Here is a 26,439-nt window from a genome sequence, read left to right as displayed (position 1 = left end):
ACCGTCAGCTCGTTACGTTCAATATGGTTCCCAGTCTCGAATGCTGAGAGATTCTTTTCCAAGTATAATGTGATTGTTATTAACAGGAGAACAAACTTAAAAGAAGAATTAGTAATGTCTTGCTGCATGTTAACCTTTAACTAAGGATAAGGTTAGAGGAAGTGTATAAAATGTTGCATTCATTTCTATATTTCAGTGAATACATTAGCTAGAATGTGCAACTAATCAAGGCATATCGTCATTTTTGTATTAGATACACCTAACTACCAAAAATATACTGTTTACAAGTATAATATTTAAAAAAAAGTGCTACATTTAAAAAAATAAATGCGACAAAGATGCGAAAATTGTGATAATTAATGCTACAAAATATCAAAATTGTTGCTAAAAAATATCAAAATTGTTGCGAAAAAGTTTCGTCTCTACTTATGTGTAGTTTTCGAGAAATTGAAGGAAAACTAATTTCTTTGTAAGTCTAAAAATGGATGCTGTACGAAGACATGCTACTTATTGAGTTTAAACTGGTACTAAAGTATGTAGCCATATTAAGATCTTTATCAAGACATTAGCTAAATTACAGTACATACTATGGTTAATGGTATATAGTCTACAAGTAGTAATGAACTACTAAATTTGAATTTGTGTTGTTTGAAAATATTGTCCAAAGATAGATTACCAGGAGCAGAACAATATGTCATTCTTGTCAGTAAATTTCCATGCGTTGGTTTTGGGGAAAATGAAAAACAAAATCAATTTTTATGGCTCTAAAAGTATGTTGTTCGTTAGCAATAACAATTTACAATTTTCATTTTGGTGGAAAAAAAGTATTATTTATTTATGTGCCACATGTACACTCATGTCCAAAATGATTGTCGCAAATCTATAACTGTCTTCTTGTAAGAATATGATTTGATAATGATTTTGCAGGGTACTTTTAATACTAATACTATGTGTATATTCGGGAAATGTATATTCGTGGTAAATTTCATAGGAAAAGAACTACAAATAAGAAAATTAGAATGAGTACAACAAAATCTTGCTAAATGGATAATAAAATTTTATTTTCGTTTTATTGTTCCTTATTTATTGCTCTTTTGACTGAAATTTGCCACATACACGTCTTTGTCGATTATACATATACTAACATTATAAGAAATACCGGGAGAATTCGTTATCAAATTATATTCCAATAACATATTTATAGACATGCGACAATAATTTTGGACATGAGTATACGTGTACATGTAGCAAAATACACTGTTAACTATAGAGGAGCCATCATGAGATAGTCCCTGAAGTTTCTTTCCACATGCGGAAGAAAATAGCAGCCCCTACTTTGGTGCTATGTGTTATCAACCACGGTCACTTCGTTTTACACCATTAAGAAAACTGCAATTATAGATACACCGAGAAAGTTGACACGTGAGTACTGGCAACTACGCTGCAAGCTATCAGAGAGCTTTTCTTGCTGGCCCTTCTATAACAGACTGGGTCTATTCTTATTCGTCTTTTCCTAATGATCACGCACAGTACTCTCTTACGCCTATAATACTTGTAAAAAGTGTTGCTTAATGATTACCTTACATCCATGTATAACAAATAGATTGGATCATAATGTTAAAGTGGGATGCGAATCATTATTCGGGCTTCTAAGGGATGCTATTTATTTCCAGCAGGACTTGAACCTGTAAACATACAGCGAAAGCTACCTATTTAGACATGAGGATGAGCCCTTCTACGGTAATTGAGTCTAGATCACAAGAGTTACCAAAGAATATACCTCAATTTTACCTCCTATAAGTAATACATTCGTTACTCAAGTGTTCTTCATGGGCAGTGACTAACACATGCTTTCTGTACTTGTGGTCCCAGGTTCGATTGCCGGTGATATTCTTGTCTGTGGCGAAAACCTGAATAGTGGTTCGTGTCACAGTTTAATCAATTGATTACTTATCATACAGGTTCGGCGTTGAAATGAAATATTAAACTTCAGTAATCAATCAAAAATATTTCTTACTTATCTTCTGTTTATTTTATTTTATTTATTTATTTATTTTTTAATATTGTCATTAATTTTCCTTCGTTTCTAGTGGTTACCTGTTCTCCAAAATGGGCGGTTGCAGACAGGAGAGTTTTGTTTGCCTGTAATGATGGAACATCCACCACCTCATTATTCATATATTCCACCTGACGTTCTGCTTCCTGGAACGAAATGGGTAGATAATCACAAAGGAATCTTCGTTGTGGTCTTAGAAGCTGTTTCTTCTGTTCATACTCAGGTATTTATTCAGATTTTATTTTCTTACACAGGCTTTAAGTGTTGCAATCGTTGTCGTCGTACATTTTGTGTGTGTATGTGTGTAGATAGCTGATACTTGTTTAAGACAAATTTGTGTAAGACATGTGTTCTACTTTGCAAAAATGGCCATGTAGAGATCTTACTAATTCAGTGAATGAACATTTGATATGCAGACTTTATCTTTAATAATTGCTTCGAGTCTTTTACTCGAAGTGGTATCATCTAGACAAATTCTGCGCAGTCCTTCTAACATCTGTAGCATAAAAACTTATGATACATTTCGACTAGTTCTGACTCATGTATATGTTGATTCTACCCCAAGCTATTACCGGAACATTTATCAGGTGGTCTAAAATTCGCACCTTACTGACTAGGGAGTGGTTTTGATGCTAGATATAAAAGACGACGAAAAGGAAATATGACCTTTAACTTCTGGGTCCTTGTTTCGGCGATATGGCTCGGTATAGGTATGACGATGTGCCAACACCGCATGGTACATTACAAGATAAGTGTCTAATAGAGAGAAGTTATTGTTGTTTGGCGTGGATTAGGTGTAACATGTGTGACAACCAACCAGATGATCCGTTTTCAAGTTTCACGTGGGTTCTTTTTTATTTATTTATTTATTTATTTATTTATTTATTTATTTATTTATTTATTTATTTATTATTTTTTTACCGTACAAAACATTATCTCAAGATGAATGTGAAATAAAATGAAATAAAGTGGGAGTAGTGTGGAAATAGATACAACCACACTGACGCACCATGTAAATGTGTGAGCGTGTTTAATTTGGGCTACGAAATGGATATATGGTAGTACTAGGTAGACATTTAAACAAAGACACAAGCTAGTAACATGCATATGCATGACATGCACATTCCTCACATACTAAGCGGCTAGGAGGCTTCCCTCCAGGTTGTGAACTTCTTTGTGACTATATGGTTAGCATATGCGCCTTTGGCAAGGGAGAGTCGGGTTTGATTTCTGGTGGGACTCATTTGTTTCGGAAGTTAAGCCGTAGGTTCCACGTCTCCTATATCCTCAATGGTGAATGAAGCGCTAAACTCAAAAATCAATCAACCAATTCAGTGCGCGAAGCCTGATTTGAGTCCCGATGTTGGCACGTTCAGATACTTGTATGGTATGTCAATGTACTTATTTCTGTTTCTTCACGCTATTCCAACTTTTATTTTTTCATTCACCTGTTGTTTCTAATAATGTTATCCACCGAAAAAAAAGTAGAGGGATTTGAATACGGATCGCCTGGTTGCCAGTCACACTCGTTACCCATACTCCACTCCAAACAGTGGTAACTTTTATCTGTTAGATACTAATCTTGTAATGTACTATGCGATGTTGCCACATCGTCATATCTTTACCGGGCCCTTTCCCTCCCCCCCCCAAAAAAAAGGAGGTTAAAGGTCATATAACGTTTCCATCTTCTTTTTACATCTAGCACTATTCTCCGCTGAGCACGAGCAGGAGTTTTAGATCACCTAATTAATCCTAAGAAGAACGGAGGACGTCTTCAATGAAAGAATCGATATTATGTTGTTGATATTATATCAACAAAAATGTTTCTGCCAACATAAACAGCAGGATATACAAGACAGTAATAGGAGCAAACTTAACTTATGGCTCCCCACTCTTTAAACTTCAGAATATACAACAGTTACAAAGCACAGAAATATGACTAGAAAATATACAGAAATATGGGAAGCGTATCGTATATGCAACATTGCAAAACTAGAAGACTGGATAAGACACCTTAGCAAAAAGTTCGCAAATAGATCAGTAAAATCAAGTTTCTACAAGGAGGCTTTCGATGAAGTAAAGATAACAAACTTGGGAACAATAATCGAGACAATATCCAAGCTCGCAAAACGTTAAAATAGTAATAATAAAAACTTTTTCAATTGAATTCCATTTTGTGGACTTGGCCTGTTCTTCGCGTGTATGTGCGTTCAATCTGAATGAACTTAAAGAGTGTGATTTAGAACTACCTAAGATGATTAATTCTGCTTCCAGTATAAAATCCTATCTACACAAAATATAATATATATCTTAACTCCCAGAGCATTCTGTCCGCAATAAACACATCAACAGAAAATATACACATTGGACAAAGTAGCCGTTTAAAGGTTAGACGTCCCTCCTCCGTTTGGGGTGAAAACAGACTTGACTTGGCTTGGCTCTGGTCTTTTCACCATAATTGTTATAGCCAAATGGAATTCGAAACGTTGGATGTCAATACTTTCACCTGTTTGATAGCCCGAGAAGACTTGCTACAATTATAAAGGTTGTTTTGCCGCCTCCGGCTCGATAACGAAGATGTCAGAGCAGTAACGTCCTTGCTTAAAGGTATTGGAAAGGAGACTACTTGGGGCCTACAAGTTAGGTACCATTCCGATATTTGCCTGGTGCAAATGAAGCAAAACCTCTCTTAGGATAGCTGATCTGGAAAGTTTTTTTTTCACACCTTCTTGATCGATTATTATTATTATTATTATTATTATTATTATTATTATTATTATTATTATTATTATTATTATTATTATTATTGGAATTTACATCTGTGTGAATGGCAGCAGTAGATACAGAATTTCACAAATTAAGTCAAGGTCTCATATATATAATTGTGGATTGAATGGTGCAAGGCTCAATGAAAACTTGCGTAATTTCCTGAACATTTTGCATGTGACATTTTTGGAAAATACAGGTAAGGTTTCCTCTGAAATTCACCATACTGCGTCTAACAGTATTAATATTTGCGCTATTAATGCTTGAAGTTCAATTTTCAGCACTTTCCCGCTCTCGTAACTGAGAAAGGACGCCACTTTTGACTTCGGCATAATAAACTTGTTTTTGCATGTTTTTGTGTCTACTTTCAAACCTCAAGCGCTATAATAGTAATTATGAAACTTCCTATGAGATATATATTTACAGGGTGGCCCAAAAGTAGGTATACAGTCTCGTACTGTTCAACTCATTGCTTTTATATCATTTTTTATTGTTATTCATCAGGTAGACTTAGTTTCTTTATTATTTGTTCTTAATGTATTTTTACTTATATCTTAAGCTCGGAACAGCCGAAGCAAATGAGAGGGGCAAACTGTTTGCTAGTTCCAAAAATGTATTATTAAAGCCTTTGTTTCGTATTTCAATTGCTTGTTTCTTCCATCAAATCACACATTGCAATATAAATGGATGTTACCCTTCAAACCGAATTTCACCTTATTTTTAATCATTACAGTACCAGTCACTTGTACACACAAATGTTTCAGACAAACCATACCTATTGCAAGTAAAAGTGGGGTTGTCATTTGAGATTTTAACATTAATTGGCACTTCATCCACTGACGGAGGGAGGTTCGAAAGATAATTTTCTAAGAATTAGATATCCTCCTTTGCATTATGTCACTTTTACACTAACCATCTTTTTCTCTGCTGTATCATTCTCGACCCATGAAATGATAAATACCCTCTGTGATTTCCTATACTAGTTTTATTCTCTTCATTTATCTCCAGCCGTTTTCATATTAGTGGTGCTGGATGTTTTATTTGATACAGGCACGATGTCTTGGCAGCTATTTTGAATACCGTGACCGATGTGAAAAATCTTTTGCAGCAACACTTTTTAGCATGTAAAAATATATCAAACAAGGTATCACTCACAGCGGCCCCCCCATGTTTCTATTTAAAATTTTAAAGTTGGGCCCTGGATCCTCATGAAGAGCGGCCCTGGGCTTCACAGCGATAGCACCATTCTATGTGCCCCATGGCATTTCCTATTTGAGTTTGTGTTTGGTTCATTTATGTTCAACCGTTTTCGAGATATTTCCGTGGAAAGATTAAAATGGACCACCCGATTTATATATATAAAACTGGGGCCCTCTCCACGGGTCCAGGCTTGCGCGGGGGTCGATGGGGTTCCGGGTTCGATTCCCGGTGGAAGAGCCGTAAATCTTAAACTCATTTCGGTTATTCTGATTCGACATTAAACTTCGTCCACGTCTCGTATAGGTTCGGTGGTAAAACGGGACACTAAACTCTTACCAACCAAAAAACTACCTCGTGGTTATGTGGAGATCGTACGCGCCTTCGACGCGGGAGATCAGAGTTTGATTCCCAGCAGGAGCTCATGTGGCTTGAATGCCACATTTAACTGTAGGTCCACGTCTCATATAGGCTTGCTGCTGAAAGGGACGCTAAACTTAAATTCAATCCAACCAACCCAGAACAAATTACAGGGTGGCGCATAAATCTCTATACAAATTTTTCATCATTGTACACTCTTTAAGTGTGTGACATGATTGCCATACGTTTCATTATACACTCCTGCACATCACAAAGTATACCATTGAGTGTGGTGATGTAACCTTAGTGTCATGTCCAGGATGTGTGATTTGAGGTGATGTGTCCTGAATTTTAACCTAACTAAACAGCTTACTTCAAATAACCCCACAGAAGGAAATTGAGTGGTTTCATGTTTAGTTATTTGACAGACTTGTCCAAGTCAAGAGTGTGGAACCTGATGATGCAGCCCAGTGGCTTACACCGATATTAACGTAATTGGGCTGAATGTATGCAAGAAGTCGCCGTTTTCATTTAAGTCACCGTCTTGACTTAAAATGAACATATCTCTTCTTCACTGGTCAACACTTTGTTTTCCGAAACTTTTTAGCTTTTCGACTGTATCATGGATTATGGTTACTGGATGTCTGCAATATGACAACAACTATCCGAACAAGCCCACACATTATTTCAGTTCTGTTTTTTTAAAGGCACCTCTGTACACGAAAGGAAAGACGTTCATTGAATCTCTTCGTATGGATACTTATATAGCACCCTCTACAGACCAACCAAGTTCACTCACGATGGTAGAAATTAGATAATAGAAAATAGTAGAAATTTTCCGTCGTCTCTGGGAAGTGACATTCTCATCATTTAGGAGTTAGCTTGAATAGTATAAACGTTAGACAGTAAGTTATTTGTATATCCATTGTAAATACGTAATCATGAAGAATATTGCATTAACGTTCTGTTATTCACAAATTGAATTGAATGATATTTACTTGCATTTTGTTCATTTTCCTTGTAAAATGAAGTGTATTTTTTCGGTTAACATTCGACGTGAGAGGTAGATAGTGGGAGGAAACGGGAGAAAATCCAAGCACATGATGTTCACTACAACCAGAGTTTCTTCGGCCTTGCCTGTGCTACTGAGCCACCGTGCCACCAATAAATTTGTGTGAATAAGCAAACTAAAAATGTAGTTTAAACATTGTCTCAAGCAATATACTACCCTCCAAGATATATTGCACATGATAAGTAGACACCAATTTTTTTTTATTATTATTACAGTGAAACCTCTGAATAACGGACACCAATGGGACATGAATTTTTGTCCGTTATTGAGGATGTCCGTTACAGAGAGGTTATAGAAATTTAATCTCACATCGGTATACAAATACTCTATTTAGTACATACTTGAATTAATGGGAGGGATGAAGGAGAAATTCATTTCTGTTAAATAATATTATTGCTGGGGAATGTGTTAATATATTCGTATACCGGTACTGCAAAAGATAATGTGGGTATGTTAATTTTCTTAAGTACATGTCATCATCCTGTGAGCGTTTCTCATTTATTGCAAAATCTCAGAACCTTCTCAAAAGATACATTAGGAACCAAGTAATCGGCTAAACTCTTTTGTTGAGCGAAAAATGCATGCTTTTTCCTCTACAAGGATAAGAAAACTCATTAGAAAGTGTCCTCTGAGAATCCTCAGTACGGTTGAGGAAGAAACGTGCGTGTGTGTATATACTTGCACTGTATCTTCGTTGGCAGAATGCGTGAAAAGGCATATGGGAGTGCATGTTTATTGATCCAGCCCCAATCACAAAGAATACCTTCTTAGAGAATGTGAAAGAGGAAGCCGGGAAAACTCCAACACAGACTTGTTCCAGTATCATAGTAAAATAAAAATGTTGCTTTTCAAAAAAAAAAAGTAAGAGACGAAACATTGCTCGTTGAAAAAGTTATTGTAAAACAAACGATGTTTGTTTTATTATCTATGAAATTGTCATGGAAGGTGCAAGGCCCAGAGGCAAAAGGATTAAATTTGTTAGGGAAGGGAAGATAGTTCGCGTAGAACTCTTGGCCATACGACTGACCCTGCATGAGTGTTATCGAGTATTGAAGGTTTTCTAGAATTTCCACAAGAAAGAAGTTCATTACGGGCGAAAAAAAAAAAAAAAAAAGAATTTCAAGTTCATCTTGAAACTGTTCTCTTTGATGGTTCATCAGGTCTAAACTTCATGATAGATATACTTGTGAGCAATAATATATTGCAGAACAGAATAATTCCTGTCTCTGTTATGAAGAGGTTATTGAAACGTCTGGGAAGGGGGGAGGACTGTCCGCGTCCGTATATGAGAGTGTCTGTAAAAAGGAGGGTTTTGTTTCATAAGGGAACATATAATTTTGCCGGGACAAAAAATTGTGTCCGTATTATAGAGGTGTCCGTTAAGGGAGATTTCACTGTATTATTTACTTTTGGAGAAAATTACTTTAAACGAAGGTAGTTGTGTACTGTATTCTTTTGCTCATAACTGTTTATTGAGTTTTTAATTGCAGGATAAATACTTGGACAGATTTCTTAGTTTGTGCGCTGCAATTGAGGACGAAAATCTCCCACCGAGAATAGAAGAATCAAGTATAGAAAATGAATTAAAAACAAGGTAAGCAGATATCGTCTCTTTTTAAAACTAAACTCTCTGGCGTTATAGGTCAGAAAGACGTGTTAAGAGTATTAGCTATCGTTTCTGGTGCGTAATTTTTTTTTTTCTCTCTCCTTGATATTTCATGGTCATCACATTTTCTAGAACTTCTGTTTATCGATTTATCTTGAATCAACATCAAAGGAAGAGAATCATGCAAGATAAAGTAATGAATGAATTAGAAGCTCTACTAAAGGAGAAACATTTCTGACAATGTACATTTCTTGTTATTGGTCTACTAAATGTATCCTAATTGAACACAGAGAACTTGATGTATTAGAGGGGGGCGCGGTGGCTCAGTGGTAGAGCGTTCACCTCCGGTGCTTGGGGTCCCTGGTTCGATCCCAGCTCGCGTCGTGTGGACTTTGTGGTGGACAAACACCGTGCTCGTGGGTTTTCTCGGGGTTCTCCCGTTTCCTCCCACTTTCTTCATTCCACCATTTCACTCATCTCTCATAATCACCGTCTCCTTTAGCCTAACCGGCATAATCGTGGGACGTAAAACTCAAAGATTTCATTTCCTCCTAAGCTTCAGCTCATACAATCGGCCAAATTCATAATTCTAGATTTATACTTTTTTTGAATTTAGTAATTGTATTGGAATCTTCTGCTGGAGAACTCCTTTTTATTTTTTTTGTTAATTACTGTATTGCCTGAAATATAATACCACTGCAAGTACTTGAGATGATTGTAATGGAAAAATAAAAATACGCAGCATAAAATGTTGCACACACTTTGAAAATACAGGATGTCTCAAAAGTCCCCTGACAAGGAGTAGCTCTGTTATTATCAGAGTTACAACAAAATGTATGAGGTAAAACCATCACCAAATATGTTTTCAATCTTTATTTTTTTACCGGACGAGCCGTTTGGGCTATACACTCTTTATGCGCCCAATGTTAAGTGAAAATCCAACGTTGCCATTTACCTAGAACATAAGTGAATTAAATTACTGTTTTTTACACTAACATGTCAATGGTCAGCCCCCATTTAAAACAGTAATTTTATTCACTTATGTTCTGGATCCAGGTAAATGGTAACGTTGCATTTTCATTTAACATTGACCAGATAAAGAGTGTACAGCCCAAACGGCTAGTCCAATTTTTTCTTTAAAACAAAATCCTTCATTTTAGATTGAAAACATCATATTTGGAGATGGTTTCTCCTATTACATTTTGTTGAAACACTGATAATAACAAAGTTACTCTATGTCAGGGGACTTTTGAGACACCTTGTATACAATAGGAAACTTATAAACAGACCTTTTAAGATTTAAGTCCCAGTCTTTATTGTTCCTTCTTCTTGTGGTGGTTATCACTTTCAACCTTCATCATATCGAACCTTAATATGTTCATTAACAACAGAAATATATAGAAATGCGTAACCCTATATACACTTTGTCAACGTCACGCCAAGGTGACGAACATAACGAAATCTTGCGGTCTCAATTCGCATTGAAACGTACTTGAAAATCCAGATCCTATTTAATATAGAAAGTATATTCAGATCGATTTGAATACTATGTGGAAGCGATATGAAAATACATTACTAACAAAGAACTAACGCTCATATTAATGGTAAAATTTGCCCAAGCTTGGATAAATTTCTAATTGCGCTTTCTCCACTAATTTGAGGATCCTGAATCCAATGGAACGATGTTACAACATACATGTCCAAGAAGTCGCGAGAAAAAGTAGTCTCAAATTTGAAATATAAATAAATATAAATATCCCAACTTTGATTTTAATTTTTATTATGACCCTATGGAAGGGATATGCTTGAAGATAGTTCCATTGGATTCATCATCCTCAAACTAGTTTAAAAATCTCAATTAGAAATGTGTCTAAGCGTGGGCGGTTTTAGCGATTGGCACTAGCAGTACTTCAAAGATCCCATTTTTGAGATTCCTCGCGCCAAGCGAGTTTTGTGGTGGACAAACGTGTGCGTGGATTTTCTCAGTGTTTTTCCGTTTCCTCCCACTTTCTTCGTTCCACCACTTCATTAATTTCTCATCATCGTCCTCTTCTTTAGCCTAGCCGGCATAACCTTGGCACGTAAAACTTGAAGATTTGATATTTTTATATTTTTGAGGTCATTTTTCTCATGATTCCGTAAATTAATACGGTATGTTTATAAATAGTTTAATTGGATTCTTCATTGTCAGATTAATATAAAAAGTGCAGTAAGAAATTTACCTAAGTGTGGTCACTTTTTACCAGTGACACGTGCGTTAGTTCTTTAGGTGTCAATGAAATCAATCTAAAACACGATGCATTACCGTGACCTATTTCTATATATATCTAACCTGTCACATTAAGCAACGACACGAAACGGTCGCAGGAAAATGATGGAGAGATGATACAGTCCATCGTATAAAGTAAGCTATCTCCTTCAAGTGTAAAGGACTATGCTGCGATTATAATACAGTTTTTACGAAACTGTTTTTACAGTGAAAGTATCGTCTATATTCTGGCCAATACGGTATGAACTTAAGAACCTGAAGGTTCGCGCCGTGGAAATGAGTTTACCACTGGATTGTATTTTGTGCGAATTCTACCCATTCAAGATTCTTATTATTAACTTTCCTAAAAACATTATATCTTTTTACCTTCTTCTTGACCTACACAAAGGTCTTTTTCCCACGGAGTTTCTGTCTAAAAAATATATATATAATCCGTTCGTACTTTCCACGAGAGCAACGTGTTCCTCTCCTATCAGATGTCTCCTTTTAATTATTAATACTGTATTCGGTGATTAATACATAATAATAATACAGGGTGCGGCAGAACCGACTAAGCAGTTTCTGTCGATTACCGTGAGAGCTATGGTGGGGGTAGGCAGTTGCACGTGGTCTCCCTTTGTTCAGTCGTTGACCTCAGTATGGTCTGGACCGGTGCACATCGTGGTTTTGCCGTTCGCACTTATTATGAAAACAACAGATCTGTGATCGCTACACAACGAGCTTTTCGGCGACAGTTCAACATTCCACGCAACAATGCCGTTCCTAATGCAAACAAAATTGTGACTACTTCCTTTGGGGATATCTGAAGGAAAAGGTTTTCAAAATCCGCCGTCACACCCTACCAAAGTTAAAACAGCGGATTACTGACGAAGTGAATGCTATAGCCCGCGATATGTGTGCAAGAGCTGCTCAAAACTTCAGGGATCGTCTACAACAATAATGTATTGATGCTAACGCCCGCCATCTTGAGGACATTATTTTCAAAACTAAATGAATGTAAAGTGGTATATTGTACTAATTTAGAAAATAAAAACGTTTTCTCTATATATTCAGATTTACTTTTTATTGCTCCTTAAAACTGCTTAGTTGGTTTTGCCGCACCCTGTAAATTAGTAGATAAACAAAAATTACGTGTCAGCTTCTTGATTGATTGAAGGTTTTATTATGTAAAGTAGGACAGCTTACTCCGCATAATTTGTCACCCTTTTCTAGGGAAAAGAAGTTGAAAGATTTCTAGTGGGTAGTATTCTTATAGATTTAGGGTAAAATAATACTTGGATTGTATACACAAATAATGTTCTTCATACTAATCTTCGTATTAGAAATAAAGAAAACAGTCGATATTTTCTGCTGACAAATCCTTTATAGAAGTAATTCAATAAAATGTGTACATTTTCATCCTTAGTTTAATTAAGTTCTAATGTATTGAACATACGATTAATTTAGTTTCAGGTAATATTATAAATATATTTTCGTTTTCAGTATCCTGGAGCTAAACCACGCAAAATCTGAACCTCTAGTTAAATTTTTACCACTAGTCTTTGATAAATTGATCCTTCTAATGGTGAAGCCACCAATGATTGCAGGCCAACTCATGAATATTGGACAAACTGCATTTGAAGCCATTGCTGTCCTTGTTAAAAATATAACAGTGAGTATATAAATTTAAATTTCTTAATGTACAAATAAGTAAAGAGAAATGGCATAATTTGCAGCTACTTAGGTCACTGAAATTCAGCAGCTGTGTTTTAATATAACAAATATACCTTAAACCATGTTCTCTTGTTGTAGTAGTACTGAACTTTATTTCGTCTTCCATTTCATTTGTCTTTGAAAGAAAAAAAAAATCAGAAGGAAAATTTGTGTCGTATGTCTTCAAGGTGAACTCAAGTGATCTTCATCAAACTTAGCGCAATGGTAAAGCTTGTTCTGGTTAGCATATATATGAGTAAAATATGTTTTTGTGTTATGAGCTGCTAAAATTGGCGTTTAAACTTTTCGAAGAAAGAAAGAAAAAGGAAAAAAAAAAGAAAAAGACTTTTCAGGTGAACCAGGGTTGGCTGGTTTAAACCAAGGTGGATTAAATCATGGTTTAAACCAGCTGTTTTTTTTTTAAGTGGTTAGAAAAAAAACGAAAATGGTTGTAAAATCTTGATATGCACACATTTGTGGGTTATCACGTTTTACTCCAGTATAATAGTCGTATTATATTCAGACTTAATTCCCCATTCAGTACTCAAAGAGATTATACTATAAAAGGAACTTTTGTTTTTCTGTAAGTTTATGAATGTTTCATTTGTGATTTTTTTTTTATAGTTTGTTATTATTGTTATGCAATTGCAATAAAAATTTATAAATATTGTTTCGTTTTAATAATGTTTACTATTGATAAAATACATCGAAATGCCGTACTTTTGTAGGGGGAAGGCGGCTCATACAAACCCCACGAGAGGCATGTATTGAAGTCAGAAGTATCTTTGGTATCTATTTATGTATAAATGGGTCAGAACCAAAGTGGACTTAAATAATTCGAATCTTTATTCACTTTTCTTGCTCATATGCAAATTAAGTCGTAGTATTCCTTTAACTTGGACTAATAAAAGTCGTACTGAACTAACTTGGATTTAATTAGTTCTTCTGTACTCTGCAGTATTTTGAAATTGTATATGTAATTCTGTATAATGGTTTCACTTCTGCAACTATTTATCTTTTTGTCCTTCTGAAATGACTCGTGACAATTATATTAACAAGTATGTAAAGATCAATACAACGTATTTTTATTAGGAGTCCTTCGTGAGGAAGTCGGCAGACGTATCACATTTGTGACCAATTAGTCCCGGTTTCGAGTTCAAATGGAGGACAATTTCTTTCGAATGTAAGTCGAGAAGCAGTTTTGATTCAACTTTAAGCTTACTTGACCCTTTCCAGCATAACCCACTTGTTGCATAATAACACCAAGGCGAAATAAACTTACTTCTGTCCATAGGTGGTATAAATACATAGAGCAAATTATTTAAACCAAAATAACCGGTTTTAAACAAAAAACAAAAAAAAAAACGGGCTTTTTGGTTTTTTCAATAAAAATCATGGTTTTTGCCAACCCTGAGGTGAACCCATCCGATCTTCATAAACGTTAGCATAATGAAAAAAAAAAAAAAAAAAAACTTCGGTTAGTACACACACAAAATATTTTCCTGTGTACACCTTTGGTAACCGAATTATTGGATATATATATATATATATATATATATATATATATATATATATATATATATATATATATAGGGTGGAAGATAACAACACCAAAAAACTTTGGGAGGTGATTCCTTATATGAAATGAAAGAAAACGTTCTAATACACATGGGTCGAAAAACGTCGTCTTTCAAAGTCATGAACCGCCGAGCCGAATATTCGAAAAATCACATTTCAAAACGTCCTGGCTTAGAAACTATAGGGCGTAACCTAAGCGGTTTAAGGAATTACACAGGAACAAACATGCGTTCTGTCTCAATATCCATGTTCCAGAATGCATCGGTACCAGCGAAACGAACACACCATTAGTATTTAAAGGAATATCCCTATACCTCAACTTCCTTTTTACAGTTCGTTTCGCCGATAACGCAGGATGATGAAACGTGGATATTTAGAAAGAGCGTATACTAGTTCCTATGTAATTCCTTAAACCGCTTGGGATAGGTTCTATGGTTTCTAAGCCAGGGCGTTTTGAAAACGTGAATTTTTTAATTTTCGACGGTTCATAACTCTGAAAAGAGACGTTTTTCGACCCTTGTATATTAGAACTTTTTTTTTCTCGTTTCATATAAGGAATCATCTCCCAAAGTTTTTCGTTGTTACCTTCTACCCTAAAACAAAAACACTTGAAAAAATGTTAAACATTAACTTAAGCCATAATAAAGGTAATGAGAAATTTGAGACGGTTGCTGAGCTATTATATGAATACAATATGTACTTAGATTTGCTACAATCCATGAAGGATAAATTTTCCGCAATAGGAAAACTTGATTATTTTTGTTTGCATTGAATTAATACAGGAGAAAAGTATGATTTTTTAAGCAAATAGAAATTCTTGAAGCTATTGTCATTGCAGGCACTGCAGGAAGGACTTCATGACCAGCATGGGCGTCACAGTCTTCTAACTTCGTATATACATTATCAGTGCACTCTACCACATCCAGTTGACAGCCATTCGCTCGGTAGGCTTTCCCCTCCACAAAGTCCAGGTTACATACCAAGACCTACTAGTTTGCCTACTTCAAGGAGACACCTAAGGTTGGTCTTATTTTTAATATAGTCAAGGGTATTGGGTATGGATATTACTATTGAATAGCTTTATTTTAGTTATTCTATTAAGCAACACTTAAGTAGTGCATAGCAAACGCATAGTATGATAATAAGGATTTCGAAATTCTAGAGTTCTGCAAGATCTGGGTTATTTAACATTTAAGTTGAATACTGGACTTGTATCTTAAGTCAAACCACATTTACCAATGCTACTTTTCCGGAAATTATCCATAGAAATAGATCCTAAGTTCAATATATGCTTAAACCTTAAAGCTGAGTAGAAATTGATTGCTTGATTGAGGGTTAATAGGGACGTCAGCATCAAGGCTGTTTGTCCCATAGTAGAGATTAAAACGGAATAAACAAAAAATAGAAACTTTTTTCTCATAAAAAATAAATATTAACTGACTTTAAAAAAGCTATTAAAGATAGAAAATATTAAAAGCGCTAAACCGTTTCTCTTATCAATAAAAAGAAAAAAAGGAGCTCCTCCGTGGCTAAGTGGTTAGCGTACGCGCCTTTTGCGTGGAAGACCCGGGTTCGTTTCCCGGCGGGAGCTCATGTGGTTCGGATTCCACATTAATCAGTAGGTTTACGTCTCATATAGCCTCGCTGCTGAACGGGACGTTAAACCCAAAATCAACTCAACTCAACTCAAGAAAATGAAGTCTGCGCCAAGCCTAACAAATAATTGCCTAATATGAAAGGATAGTTTCAATTGTTGTTTTATTAGGCATTAATTTGTTTAATAATAGGGAAAGTATGTTAAAGAAAAAAAGCAAAACCTTAAAATCGGTCCATCTATTTCAAGTTATCCTTGAACATATCCATTATATATATAATATATATATCGGGTGTTCTAAAAATGGCGCCCACGGACACAGAGCGCTATTATTCAGGTCAAAGTAAAGCGAAATTGCTATATAATGATATACTGTCCGGGGCTTCCTTCAGCCTCTATGGGAAATCAAAATTTGACTATGTGGCAACGTCGCAGATTAACTTGGAACCACTAGCATTGCTCCTCGAATCCATCAAATAGTAACACCGATTGTTATGGTAGTAAGTGGTGCCAGCGTCAATGTCTATCGACTTTAACTGCCATCTAGTAAGAATCGATGTCACTATTTGATGGATTGGTAGATGTTTTCTGATGTTCTTTATCTGCAACGTTACCACATAGTGCAATTCGTCTCTCCAGACGAGGACCAAAAAAGTGTACAAGTATATATATTTTTCATTTTATTTTCACTTGTAGAATAAAGCACTGTAGTCTGTGGGCGCCATTTTTAGAAAATCCGTTATATATATATATATATAGGGCCGGATCCCGGATTGTCTGAGGGGGTGCATCAACAACTACCAGTATATGTGAATTAAATTTGAATTTTTAAAAATGCTTTTAGGCATCTGCGATGTGAATGAGGAATTCCTTTGGAAATGCTGTGTGTATGCTCTCGATGAATTCTTTTCCTTCAACCTTCAGAAAATTGACAAACTATTGATTTTGCAAAACTCACTGCTAGCTTCTCACTTTAGGTAGTATAGATGTACAACAAAGGGAGAAGGGGTGCATGTGCACCTTTGCACACACACCCCCCTAAATCCGGCCCTATATACATATATATATATATATAGGGTGCCTTCAAAAGTCCCCTGACATAGAATAATTCTATTATTATCAGAGTTATAACAAAATGTACGAGGGAAAACCGTCTCTAAATATGATGTTTTCAATCTAAAGTTAAGGATTTTTTTTTAAATATCGGACGAGCCGTTTGGGCTGTACACTCTTTATGCGCTCAATGATAAATGAAAATGCAAAGTTGCCATTTATCTGGACCCACAACATGAGTGAATGAAGTTACTGTTTGAAATGGGAGCTGTTACAGGTCATGGACACGTTAGCATAAAAGACAGTAACTACATTCACTTATGTTGTGGGTCCAGGTACATAGCAGTGTTGCATTTTATTTATCATTGGATGCATAAAGAGTGTACAGCCCAAACGGCTCGTCCGATTGAAAAAAAGAAAAAAAAAATCCTTCACTTTAGATTGAAAACATCATATTTAGAGACGGTTTACCCCTCTTACATTTTGTTGTAAATGTGATAATAAGTGAGTTACTTTGTCAGGGGACGTTTGAGACACCATATATATATATATATATATATATATATATATATATATTAACGGATTGGATTGAGAGCAGAGGACGACTACAATTTTTTATTATTCAGATTTATTTATTTATTGAGGAAAGTCCTAAACACAGCTTCGTAGTCATTTTATGATTGAATATAACGAGAAATCATATTTATTACGAATTGAGACAAATACATTTATTATTAATACAGTCACGAAGTAGCGAGGATGGACTACGGAAATTCAAAAAAACTAACGTGAAATATAGTTAGGGATATAACATCTTAAGTGCAAGAGAATTATCCATTTTGTTCAGGAAGTAATTTTCTTGAATTAAATCATTATTTATGTATCCATTAAAAAGTGAACACTAAATAATTGACAACCTAAGTTAGTGAGGAAAAAATTACAGGTATCTTTGATATGTTTGGTGAGTATAGTAATACATATTTTGAAACATAATCAGATTTAAAGGCGGCAATCTTATTTTGAAGAGAAATTTGAGGTTACTACTTACTCTTCCAACATATAGATTTTGAATATTGAATATGAAAGATCTTTTGTGCTCATATTGTTCGTTTTGAATAATCAAGTGGCCGAAAAATCGATGAAATTTAAGGACAAGATTTGCATATGGGAAGATATCGTGGGGAAAAAAAATCAACTAGGTCATGTGAAATTCAAGTGTAGAATAGTGTTGTTTGTTGTTATCTTTGCCCAAGTTCTTTATGCTACTAATCATTCAGGTCTCTACCAGGTCTCTTTTTAATGAGAGAGTACGTATTAATTTGTGCATACACCTCAAATAAGAAAGATTAATATGATATCCGTATTTATGTATTATTTTAGCAGAAGTAGTAGTAATCCAGATGTCCATGTAATGATTGACGATGATGAAGAAGTCAATACGCTATCAAGGGGTTTGGACCGAACTTCTAGCATGCGAACAGGTAAACTGGATAATAATTTTTATTTAATCTAAGCAGTTGTATAGTTTGTGCTGAAATATAACACATCTTACTGTACAACTTCTTTATGCGATATCCGTGTAGGTTAACATCCTGTCATTTTATAAATATTTAGTCACTGATATGTATCATTGATATAATACTTCAATCAGTTCAGGCAGTGCATACTCTGTTTTACTCAACATGCTGTCAATGTTTGCTAAGTGAAGTAAGAATAAATCCCTTTTGTTTAAAGGCAATCACATTACATTAGGTTACTAGAAACAGTAGAAAGACTATTCTGTATTTCTTGTGTATGAATATGTGTACACAGGTGTTCACAAAATCCTTTACTAGTTTTGAACAAGCTGAGAAATACAATTTATTTGATTATGTTGTCTTGTTTCCGGCAGCTGAGGTAATAAGCCTCACTGATTTTCAGCATAGTTCATCAGAACTCAACGTTAAGAAACGTTTTATGGACAACGATATGACGGGACGTTCTCAGAGTGGAGTTATATCGTTTTGTTCGAAGATGACATTGGGTTGAAGTTGTTGTAATTGTGATGATTAATGAGGGTGTACTTTCCTTTCAAGTACTGAGGCTATACAAAACACACCGCTAAAGTAGAACTCGAAAAATTACTCGGGTTTGTATAAGAGGAGTATCTTCCGCTGGAAATCGATCCCTGGAACTACACCTCGAAGAAGCATTCTTGCAATTGTGGTATCACAAAGTATATCGAAAAGACAGATGTAAATTTGCATATATACGAGGGACGTACTATAATGATTTATAGGTTCCTTTCTCGTTCCAAGTGAAGTGGATCATTGAAGTTGGGAAGGTAGTTACAGGCACCTAGGACCTTCGTCCACCAATTGAAAGCGTCATTGTCTGCGAAGAAGACAGTAGTGCCCTGTACAGTCCATTTCTTGAATTCCTGTGGGTGTTACTAACGGACAACATGGAAGGAGGACGTGACTGCTGCTGAAGTCCATAGGTGATTTATGGCAGGGTGGGAAAATATGTATCTTCGTGAAAAACAGTGTGCAACTGGGTAGAAGGTTGAAAAGTGGGTAACACCTCGACGAAAAAGAGGATCAGTTCTGGAAGGAAATTAACAGTGACAACACCAGCTTTCATCGCCGTGATAGAGAGGGCCATTCAAGAGAATAAAAGGAATCACATTCTGTGAAATATGGGCTGTCACATTACTAACCAGAAACATCCTGCAGAACATCGCACACAGCCACTTACAGTTGATGAAAGTCAATGCAAAATGGGTTTCAAAACTCTTGTCTGCAGAGCAAAAACAATATTGTGTGAAAGTGCGCAGGCAACTCTTGCAACGCCATGAACCTTATCCCGAAGATTTCGTGTCTAGGCTTATGACTGCTGATTAGACCTGGTTCCATTGCCATGAGCCGACGTCGAAGCAGCAACCAATTCAGTGGAAACATTATGACAATCCACCTCCAAAGCCATTTCGAACAACATCTTCAGCTGGGAATCGTATAGCTACATTGTTCAGAGACACGAAAGGCATTATCCTGATCGATTGGCTGGAAGATGGAGCCAGTGGATTCACGATTAACAGTGCACGCGTATGTGGAGAACCTCAGACGCTTATGTCATCTCATTTAAAGGAAGCGGCCAGGAAAATGTGCGAAAGAAGTGCTTCTGTAACATGATTATGCACGTTCTCTCACCAGCCCAGAAACCACTGCTGCCATTGATCAACTAGGATTTATAGTGCTGCCACACCCTCTCTACTCTGCAGACGGCTTCCAGCGATTAACAACTGTTCGGGCCTGACTCTGCGTGGTCATCGGTTTGCAGATGATCATGAACTTGAACAAGTTGTCCAAACATGGGTGCATGGAACTCCAAAAAGTTGGTTCCAGGAAGGTCTTCTGAAGCTGATACACCGCTGGCAAAAGTGCTTAAAATAAAGGGAGATTATATTGAGAATGTGGACAAATCAATTGCTGTGTAATCTGTATGAATTTGTCCGAAGAAAGAAGTGTTAAAGATTTATAGTATGCTTCTCGGACAACACAACACATTATCTTTACCACTTCATGACGTTCGTCTTGGGTTTTTGGAACCGTAAATTCGCACATTGTGTTTGTTAAGTTTTCCAGAGGCATGAAAGTTTGCCTCGTTAGAGAAATTCGCTATAGGAAGTATCTTCGTAATGAAAATTGAATTTCGGTTGGATGTTCGCTTGCACAAGTAAAGAGAATGTTGAGCCCTGATGAATTGTCCTTTTAAAAAGTTTATACTCACTACTTCAATTGCGTGATCAAAATAACATTATCACTTACAGCGTGGTCTTTGTATTAGTTCAAAATTGGTAAAGGACTTGTGAACATTTTGCATATTTATTTATTAATTGTAGAGATACGCTTAAAATTATTGTAATACTATATTATTGTAATTTCTGAATATTTTGCCAGAAATGAAGAAATTATATTTGAGACAAGTATCTATTAGTTGTGAGGCAAGATATACATGTGAAAAAGTGAAACTAAGCAATCACCAAATTAGCAATTAATTGTATTTAGTAACTAAACGTTGTCTTATAATATAATGTGTTTATTTCATTACCTGGGAAACATACTGACTTATAATTCATATGATTTTTTAAAATCAAATTAAATCATGCGAAAGCTAGAGAAGGACGCATTGGATTGATCCCACATTTGTGGAATGTATAGAGGATGGAAAGACAGTAAAATGATTAACAGTGTAGTTTCGAGACGCATCTACAGTTCTGTTTAGTGTTAGCGTGACATGTGTCTGGACGATCGAATAATACCTTGTCATCGAATACACAAACAATTCCTGCAGATTTCCTTCTTTAAAGGCGGAAGAATAATAACATATCTCAACAACGGATTATCCGTTCCGCTGTCCATTTTGTACGGAATGTTGCCACAAAGATGCAAATATGGAATCTATAACGCTAGGAAAATAATATATAACAACGTGCAGAATCCGAACGGCTTCGTCATACCACGGATTGACCTGACGCCGTTTCTTTTGCGTATTTTTGTAGCGGATCAGACTGCCACATCCTGAACACTGGTGCCCGATTCAGGGTTGTTGCGCATTGAGCAATGTCCCTCGAACAATTTGATGTCGTCTGACGAAGTTTGGCATATTTGCACAGCGCCCGTTCCTACTTCTGTCATTGCAGAGCATAAGCATGTGTGGCTGCAATGTTGCCAGAAACGTCGCACATAAAGAGTCAAATGACATACATTCCGCTTTTGTCTGCAGCATCATGATGAGCGCATTCGTGTCTGACGGTACCGAGGCAAGAGGTTGGGTTATACCTACATTCTGCATGGCTGCACCGTTTCGGCACTGGGGCTTATGACGTGAGATATAATTGAATTCCATGCTTGCTCGCGTCTAATACGCAGACTGGTCTTTGACTAGCCAACGCTATATTGATGAGACGTTGACCCGGTTGTGGCCCCTTAACTAAAGATTCTACATGCAACCTTTTTCCGACAGAGTGATGCGTAACCGCATATCACGCAAAGCACTATACTTTCTGGAGGAACATGGTGTTCCACCACTTCCTTGGTCGGCTCTTTCATCTGATCTCTCGCTGATCACGTCTGGCTCATGATTTGTTAACTCCTCGCACACATATACATCGCACGGCTATAGTAAATTAGCTTTAGCACGCATAACTTTAGTAAATTAGCATAACAACGTATTGCAGAGGCACGGTGTGCCATAACCGAGAACGACATCGAACGTGTTGCCCTCTATGTCAGGCTCCGTCTCTACGAATGGAATGTCGACTAAGAGAAGCTTTTTGTTACTGAAATCCAGAACTTCATCAGTACTACTAAAATCGCATCAACAGTGTTGCCATTTCCAGTACAATTTAACTGGACTGAAAAATTCTACCAGAAAGAGAGAAAGGTCAGTGCTCAGTCATACTATGCGCCCTTGACAGTTAAAGATGTAGTATATAAACGCAACAGGAAGGATGAGGAAAACGATTGTGCGTGAAATGGTGTATCTCGCTTTTGAATTTTTGTTAGAAGGAAGCCACATATCTAGAATAGTTATAATTATTATTCATTCCAGACGAGCTGATAGGAGATCAAAGGTAGTCTAACAAATGTGAATTGTAGTGTTCCTTTTTCCACCATCTACCCCGCGCACGGAGATATAGATGGTATCTAAATCTACTTATAATACATCTCAGCTTGTGTGTCATTTATCTGCCGTCCAAAGGCAAAACACCATATCTACTGAAAAACTGGTTTTGAGAAATAAGCTTTTTTCTTTTTTGTTTAGTATGGGTAAGGTAAACCCTATGTCTATGACGTCGTCGGCAATAGTATAGATACAAGTTTCTTCTTTTGTCGGGTAATGCCCATGGTAATGTAACTTACCTGCTGTTAAACTCAATTTCGATCAAATCTGCAGGAAAGATCTTATGTCTCTTGACGGCAGTTTTAACATTTATTTATTTATTTGCTATACCTAGTGTCTATGGTGCATCTTCGTGGTCAAGTAACTAACGCACATGGTCATGGATTCGATTGCAGTGATTTGGGATACAAACTCGCGGAGTGATTGTTACCCACTTTAAAGAGTAAACCCTGTCTCTTGTAACTTCAGTGCTGAAAAGAGACGAAAAAATACATATCTATGCTTTGTAGGGTAAATGGATTTGTTTTGTATGAAGTTAGAGGTCCCTTTCAGCTCAAAGCTATATGAAAGATCGACCCGGAGTTTAATATGGGATCCGAACCACATGAACTCCTACTTAGATCGAACCCTTGTCTCCTTTGCAAAAGACGTACGTTAGCCGAAAACTATAAAGAAGCTCTGTATGATATATGAGAAAATCAGAAAGGATCATATAAAAAACATACTTTCACTAGCAGACGGAGCTCGAACTCGCGACTTCTTCTTTCACTTGCCAGCCAGCGTCTGATATAACTCGACTAGGCACAATGCAGTTTCTGAGAATTGAGAAAGTAGTACACAATGACTTTACTAGCAAACGTACCCTTGGGGAGACATAAAGATATACAAGTTACTTGTTTCAATCTTTTTGACAACATCCCTAGTTAGTTGTCAACACTTGCGCTGTTAGATTTCCCTCGACAACTGTATGTTCCGGGCTGACTTACACACTGGTTCGGAATTGCGAGCAGATGCTTGTGATTCCAGGGAGAACTTTCCTGATGAACATTGCCCAATGTTTCGTCGTGTCGTAGCTGATAGGAACGCCTATTGAGGATTGACGCACTAGTCATCTCTAGACTTTATGCTAGGCTCTCCCAGTACCATCACATATCGCATACTGTGGTAAATGGAATCATTTAACACTCGTACCTTAAGCCATTAGTCTGCTACATTTAGAACTGTTACCTGTTCTTTTTGGTGCTGCATTTATATCCAGTAATGTTTTTTTAACTCAGAGTTACGGTATTTTAGATGTAAAAATAGCTTAACGTTTACACGTAAGACGATTCCTGCTTAATACTAGGTTATGTAATTGTACGTTTTTTATTATTACCTTCAAACTAGAACTTTTTTTTAAAAAGCAAAAGAAATCATAATAGTTTTTATTATTATTTTTTTTTATTTTTCAAATATTGTTTGTTGTTATGATAGTAAGTGTCCATCATTGTTGGAGATACGTCTTTTATAGTTTTCTTCCTATTTTATTTGATAAAAAATTAATATAGTGATATGAAATTTCATCGAAAATTAATGTGCAGTTTCCAAGTTATTAGCTCTTGTTGCTTATATGAATTTTATATCCATGTTTGCTGTCATTACTTGGAATTGGATATTTATATTCACAGCAGAGGTGGAAGGAAGTAAGTGTCATAAGTAATTCTACTGTATTGTTTTACGTTAGATGCATGATAAGATTAAGTAACTGTACAAGTACTTGACAACATGTGAGAATTTATGTAGAGAAAAAAAGCGGTAGTGTATATCCATAAGAATTGATTTTACTTTTATTGCGTTTTTTATTGTAGTTGCATATGTATTAGTTTGTTAATTTTATTTTTTCTTTTTTATGTTTTATTTAGTGATTATGCAATTATTCACATTTTTTATTTCTTTTTATAGAAATGTTACTAATTCGTCCAATAGTTTTATTTTTATTTTTATTTATTTATTTATTTGGCATTGTAAATAATATTCATCATATTTATCTAGAACTATTATATCCTGTCAAACATATCAACATCTGAAAAATAACCCCATGCCTAGGATCGAATTTTACTGGTTGATGGTATAATTATCCAAGTGAGCTTCCTTACGGAAATGTGGTCTTCTTACAACATTTGAATCGGCAGAACAATTTCAGTACATGGTTGTGTAATAAAATGATTTAGCTGAGCCAGGAAATATTGTACTCTGATTTTTCAATTTGTTTTTAAAAAGTTATTGAAAGGAATTAAGATCGTGTGTTAAAACCGTAATTTTTAAAAAATTGAAATTTAAGGCAATTGTAGTCACTCTTTGATCGCTCTGTAACAGTAAAATAAATTCTTATATTTTTATAGTTTTTATTTGATTTTTGTATGTAGTTAACTTTTCTTCGCAACACCGATTTTGTATGAGATATGGACTTACAGCTCAAGATTGTTTTCCCACTAAGACTCGAACATCTTACCGAGTCTTTTACATCTAAGGCTACAAACACTAACTGTTTAACCCAGTATTTGAAAGTCAATTGAAGATATTACAATGAAAACTCAAGAATATCATACGAATAAAATTAAAACAACTCGAGGACTAGATTGTTTGTGTAATTTTTTGCACTATTTCATTTGATATTCAAATGTTTGATGTTGTTTTCTTGATTTCTGTAAATTTTCATGTAAATAGTGTCCCCCTTCTCTTTAAAAAGAAAAAAAAAAATGTCTCAACCGTAGTGAAATTTTTCATTAAAGAAAATAAGCAAAAGTTTCAGTCCAGCAAATTGAGTTGAGTTGATTTTGAGTTTAACGTCCCTTTCAGCAGCGAAGCTATATGAGACGGAATCTACTGATTAACGTGGAATCCGAACCACATGAGCTCGCGCCGGAGTCGAACCCGAGTCTCTCACGCCCTCCAGCAAATTGAACTTGTAGTTCGAACTAGGAATCCTGAATAGTAGTATTATTGTAACATTATTTTATATCTTGCTTACAAAATTAACAAGAGAAAGCAACAAATCATTCCTATACACTTCTTTGATCGTTCAATTAAACAACTACTTTTTACGCAGCACAGAAGAGAAACTGAAGGGAATTCATCAACTGAAAACGCTGTACACTTCAGTATTAGCAAATGATATTGATAAGCTCTTTAAGCGTATGGATGATTTAGGTTAGTCGAGTATGTGGCCCTGCAGTTAATTTTCAGTTTGGCCAGATATATATACGTGAAACTAATATATTTTATTTTAATATATGTATGATAGTAATTTTACTATATTGCATTATTGCGTTTAAAATTATACTAACAAAGCATTAAACTAGTTATAAGGAATTTTCGTGTAAAATTTTTACTACTGTCTTTTGTTTTAATTTTATGATTGAGAATATCATTACTTTTAAATCGTCTTCTTTCATTTTTGTTGGTGTTTTGTACATTATTTTTGTCGTTAAAAGATGCAAAACTAGAAAGTAGGAAAACGTAGTACTATAGAATTAATGAATTGTAGTTGCTT

General features: G+C 35.6%; 1 protein-coding gene across 8 annotated transcripts in view; it reads left to right on the top strand.

The window, feature by feature from the left end:
- Nucleotides 1-26,439, top strand: part of Zir (dedicator of cytokinesis) — a 143,622-nt gene that overhangs the window by 53,659 nt on the left and 63,524 nt on the right. Inside the window, exons 14-19 of one of the 8 annotated variants that reach the window (XM_081761942.1) lie at nt 2,091-2,279; nt 8,942-9,045; nt 12,809-12,977; nt 15,435-15,616; nt 18,627-18,724; nt 26,001-26,096. In XM_081761942.1, the coding sequence (XP_081618068.1) occupies nt 2,091-2,279; nt 8,942-9,045; nt 12,809-12,977; nt 15,435-15,616; nt 18,627-18,724; nt 26,001-26,096 (838 nt within the window). Of the gene's footprint in view, nt 1-2,090; nt 2,280-8,941; nt 9,046-12,808; nt 12,978-15,434; nt 15,617-18,623; nt 18,725-24,574; nt 24,590-26,000; nt 26,097-26,439 lie in introns of all 8 variants that reach the window. The other 7 variants (XM_081761946.1, XM_081761945.1, XM_081761941.1 and 4 more) reach the window with 7 other exon arrangements.

This window comes from Thermobia domestica, chromosome 6 (genome assembly GCF_964235325.1).
Source record: "Thermobia domestica chromosome 6, izTheDome1.hap1.1, whole genome shotgun sequence".
NCBI lineage: Eukaryota > Metazoa > Arthropoda > Insecta > Zygentoma > Lepismatidae > Thermobia > Thermobia domestica.
This window is presented reverse-complemented; position numbering and strand designations above follow the sequence as displayed.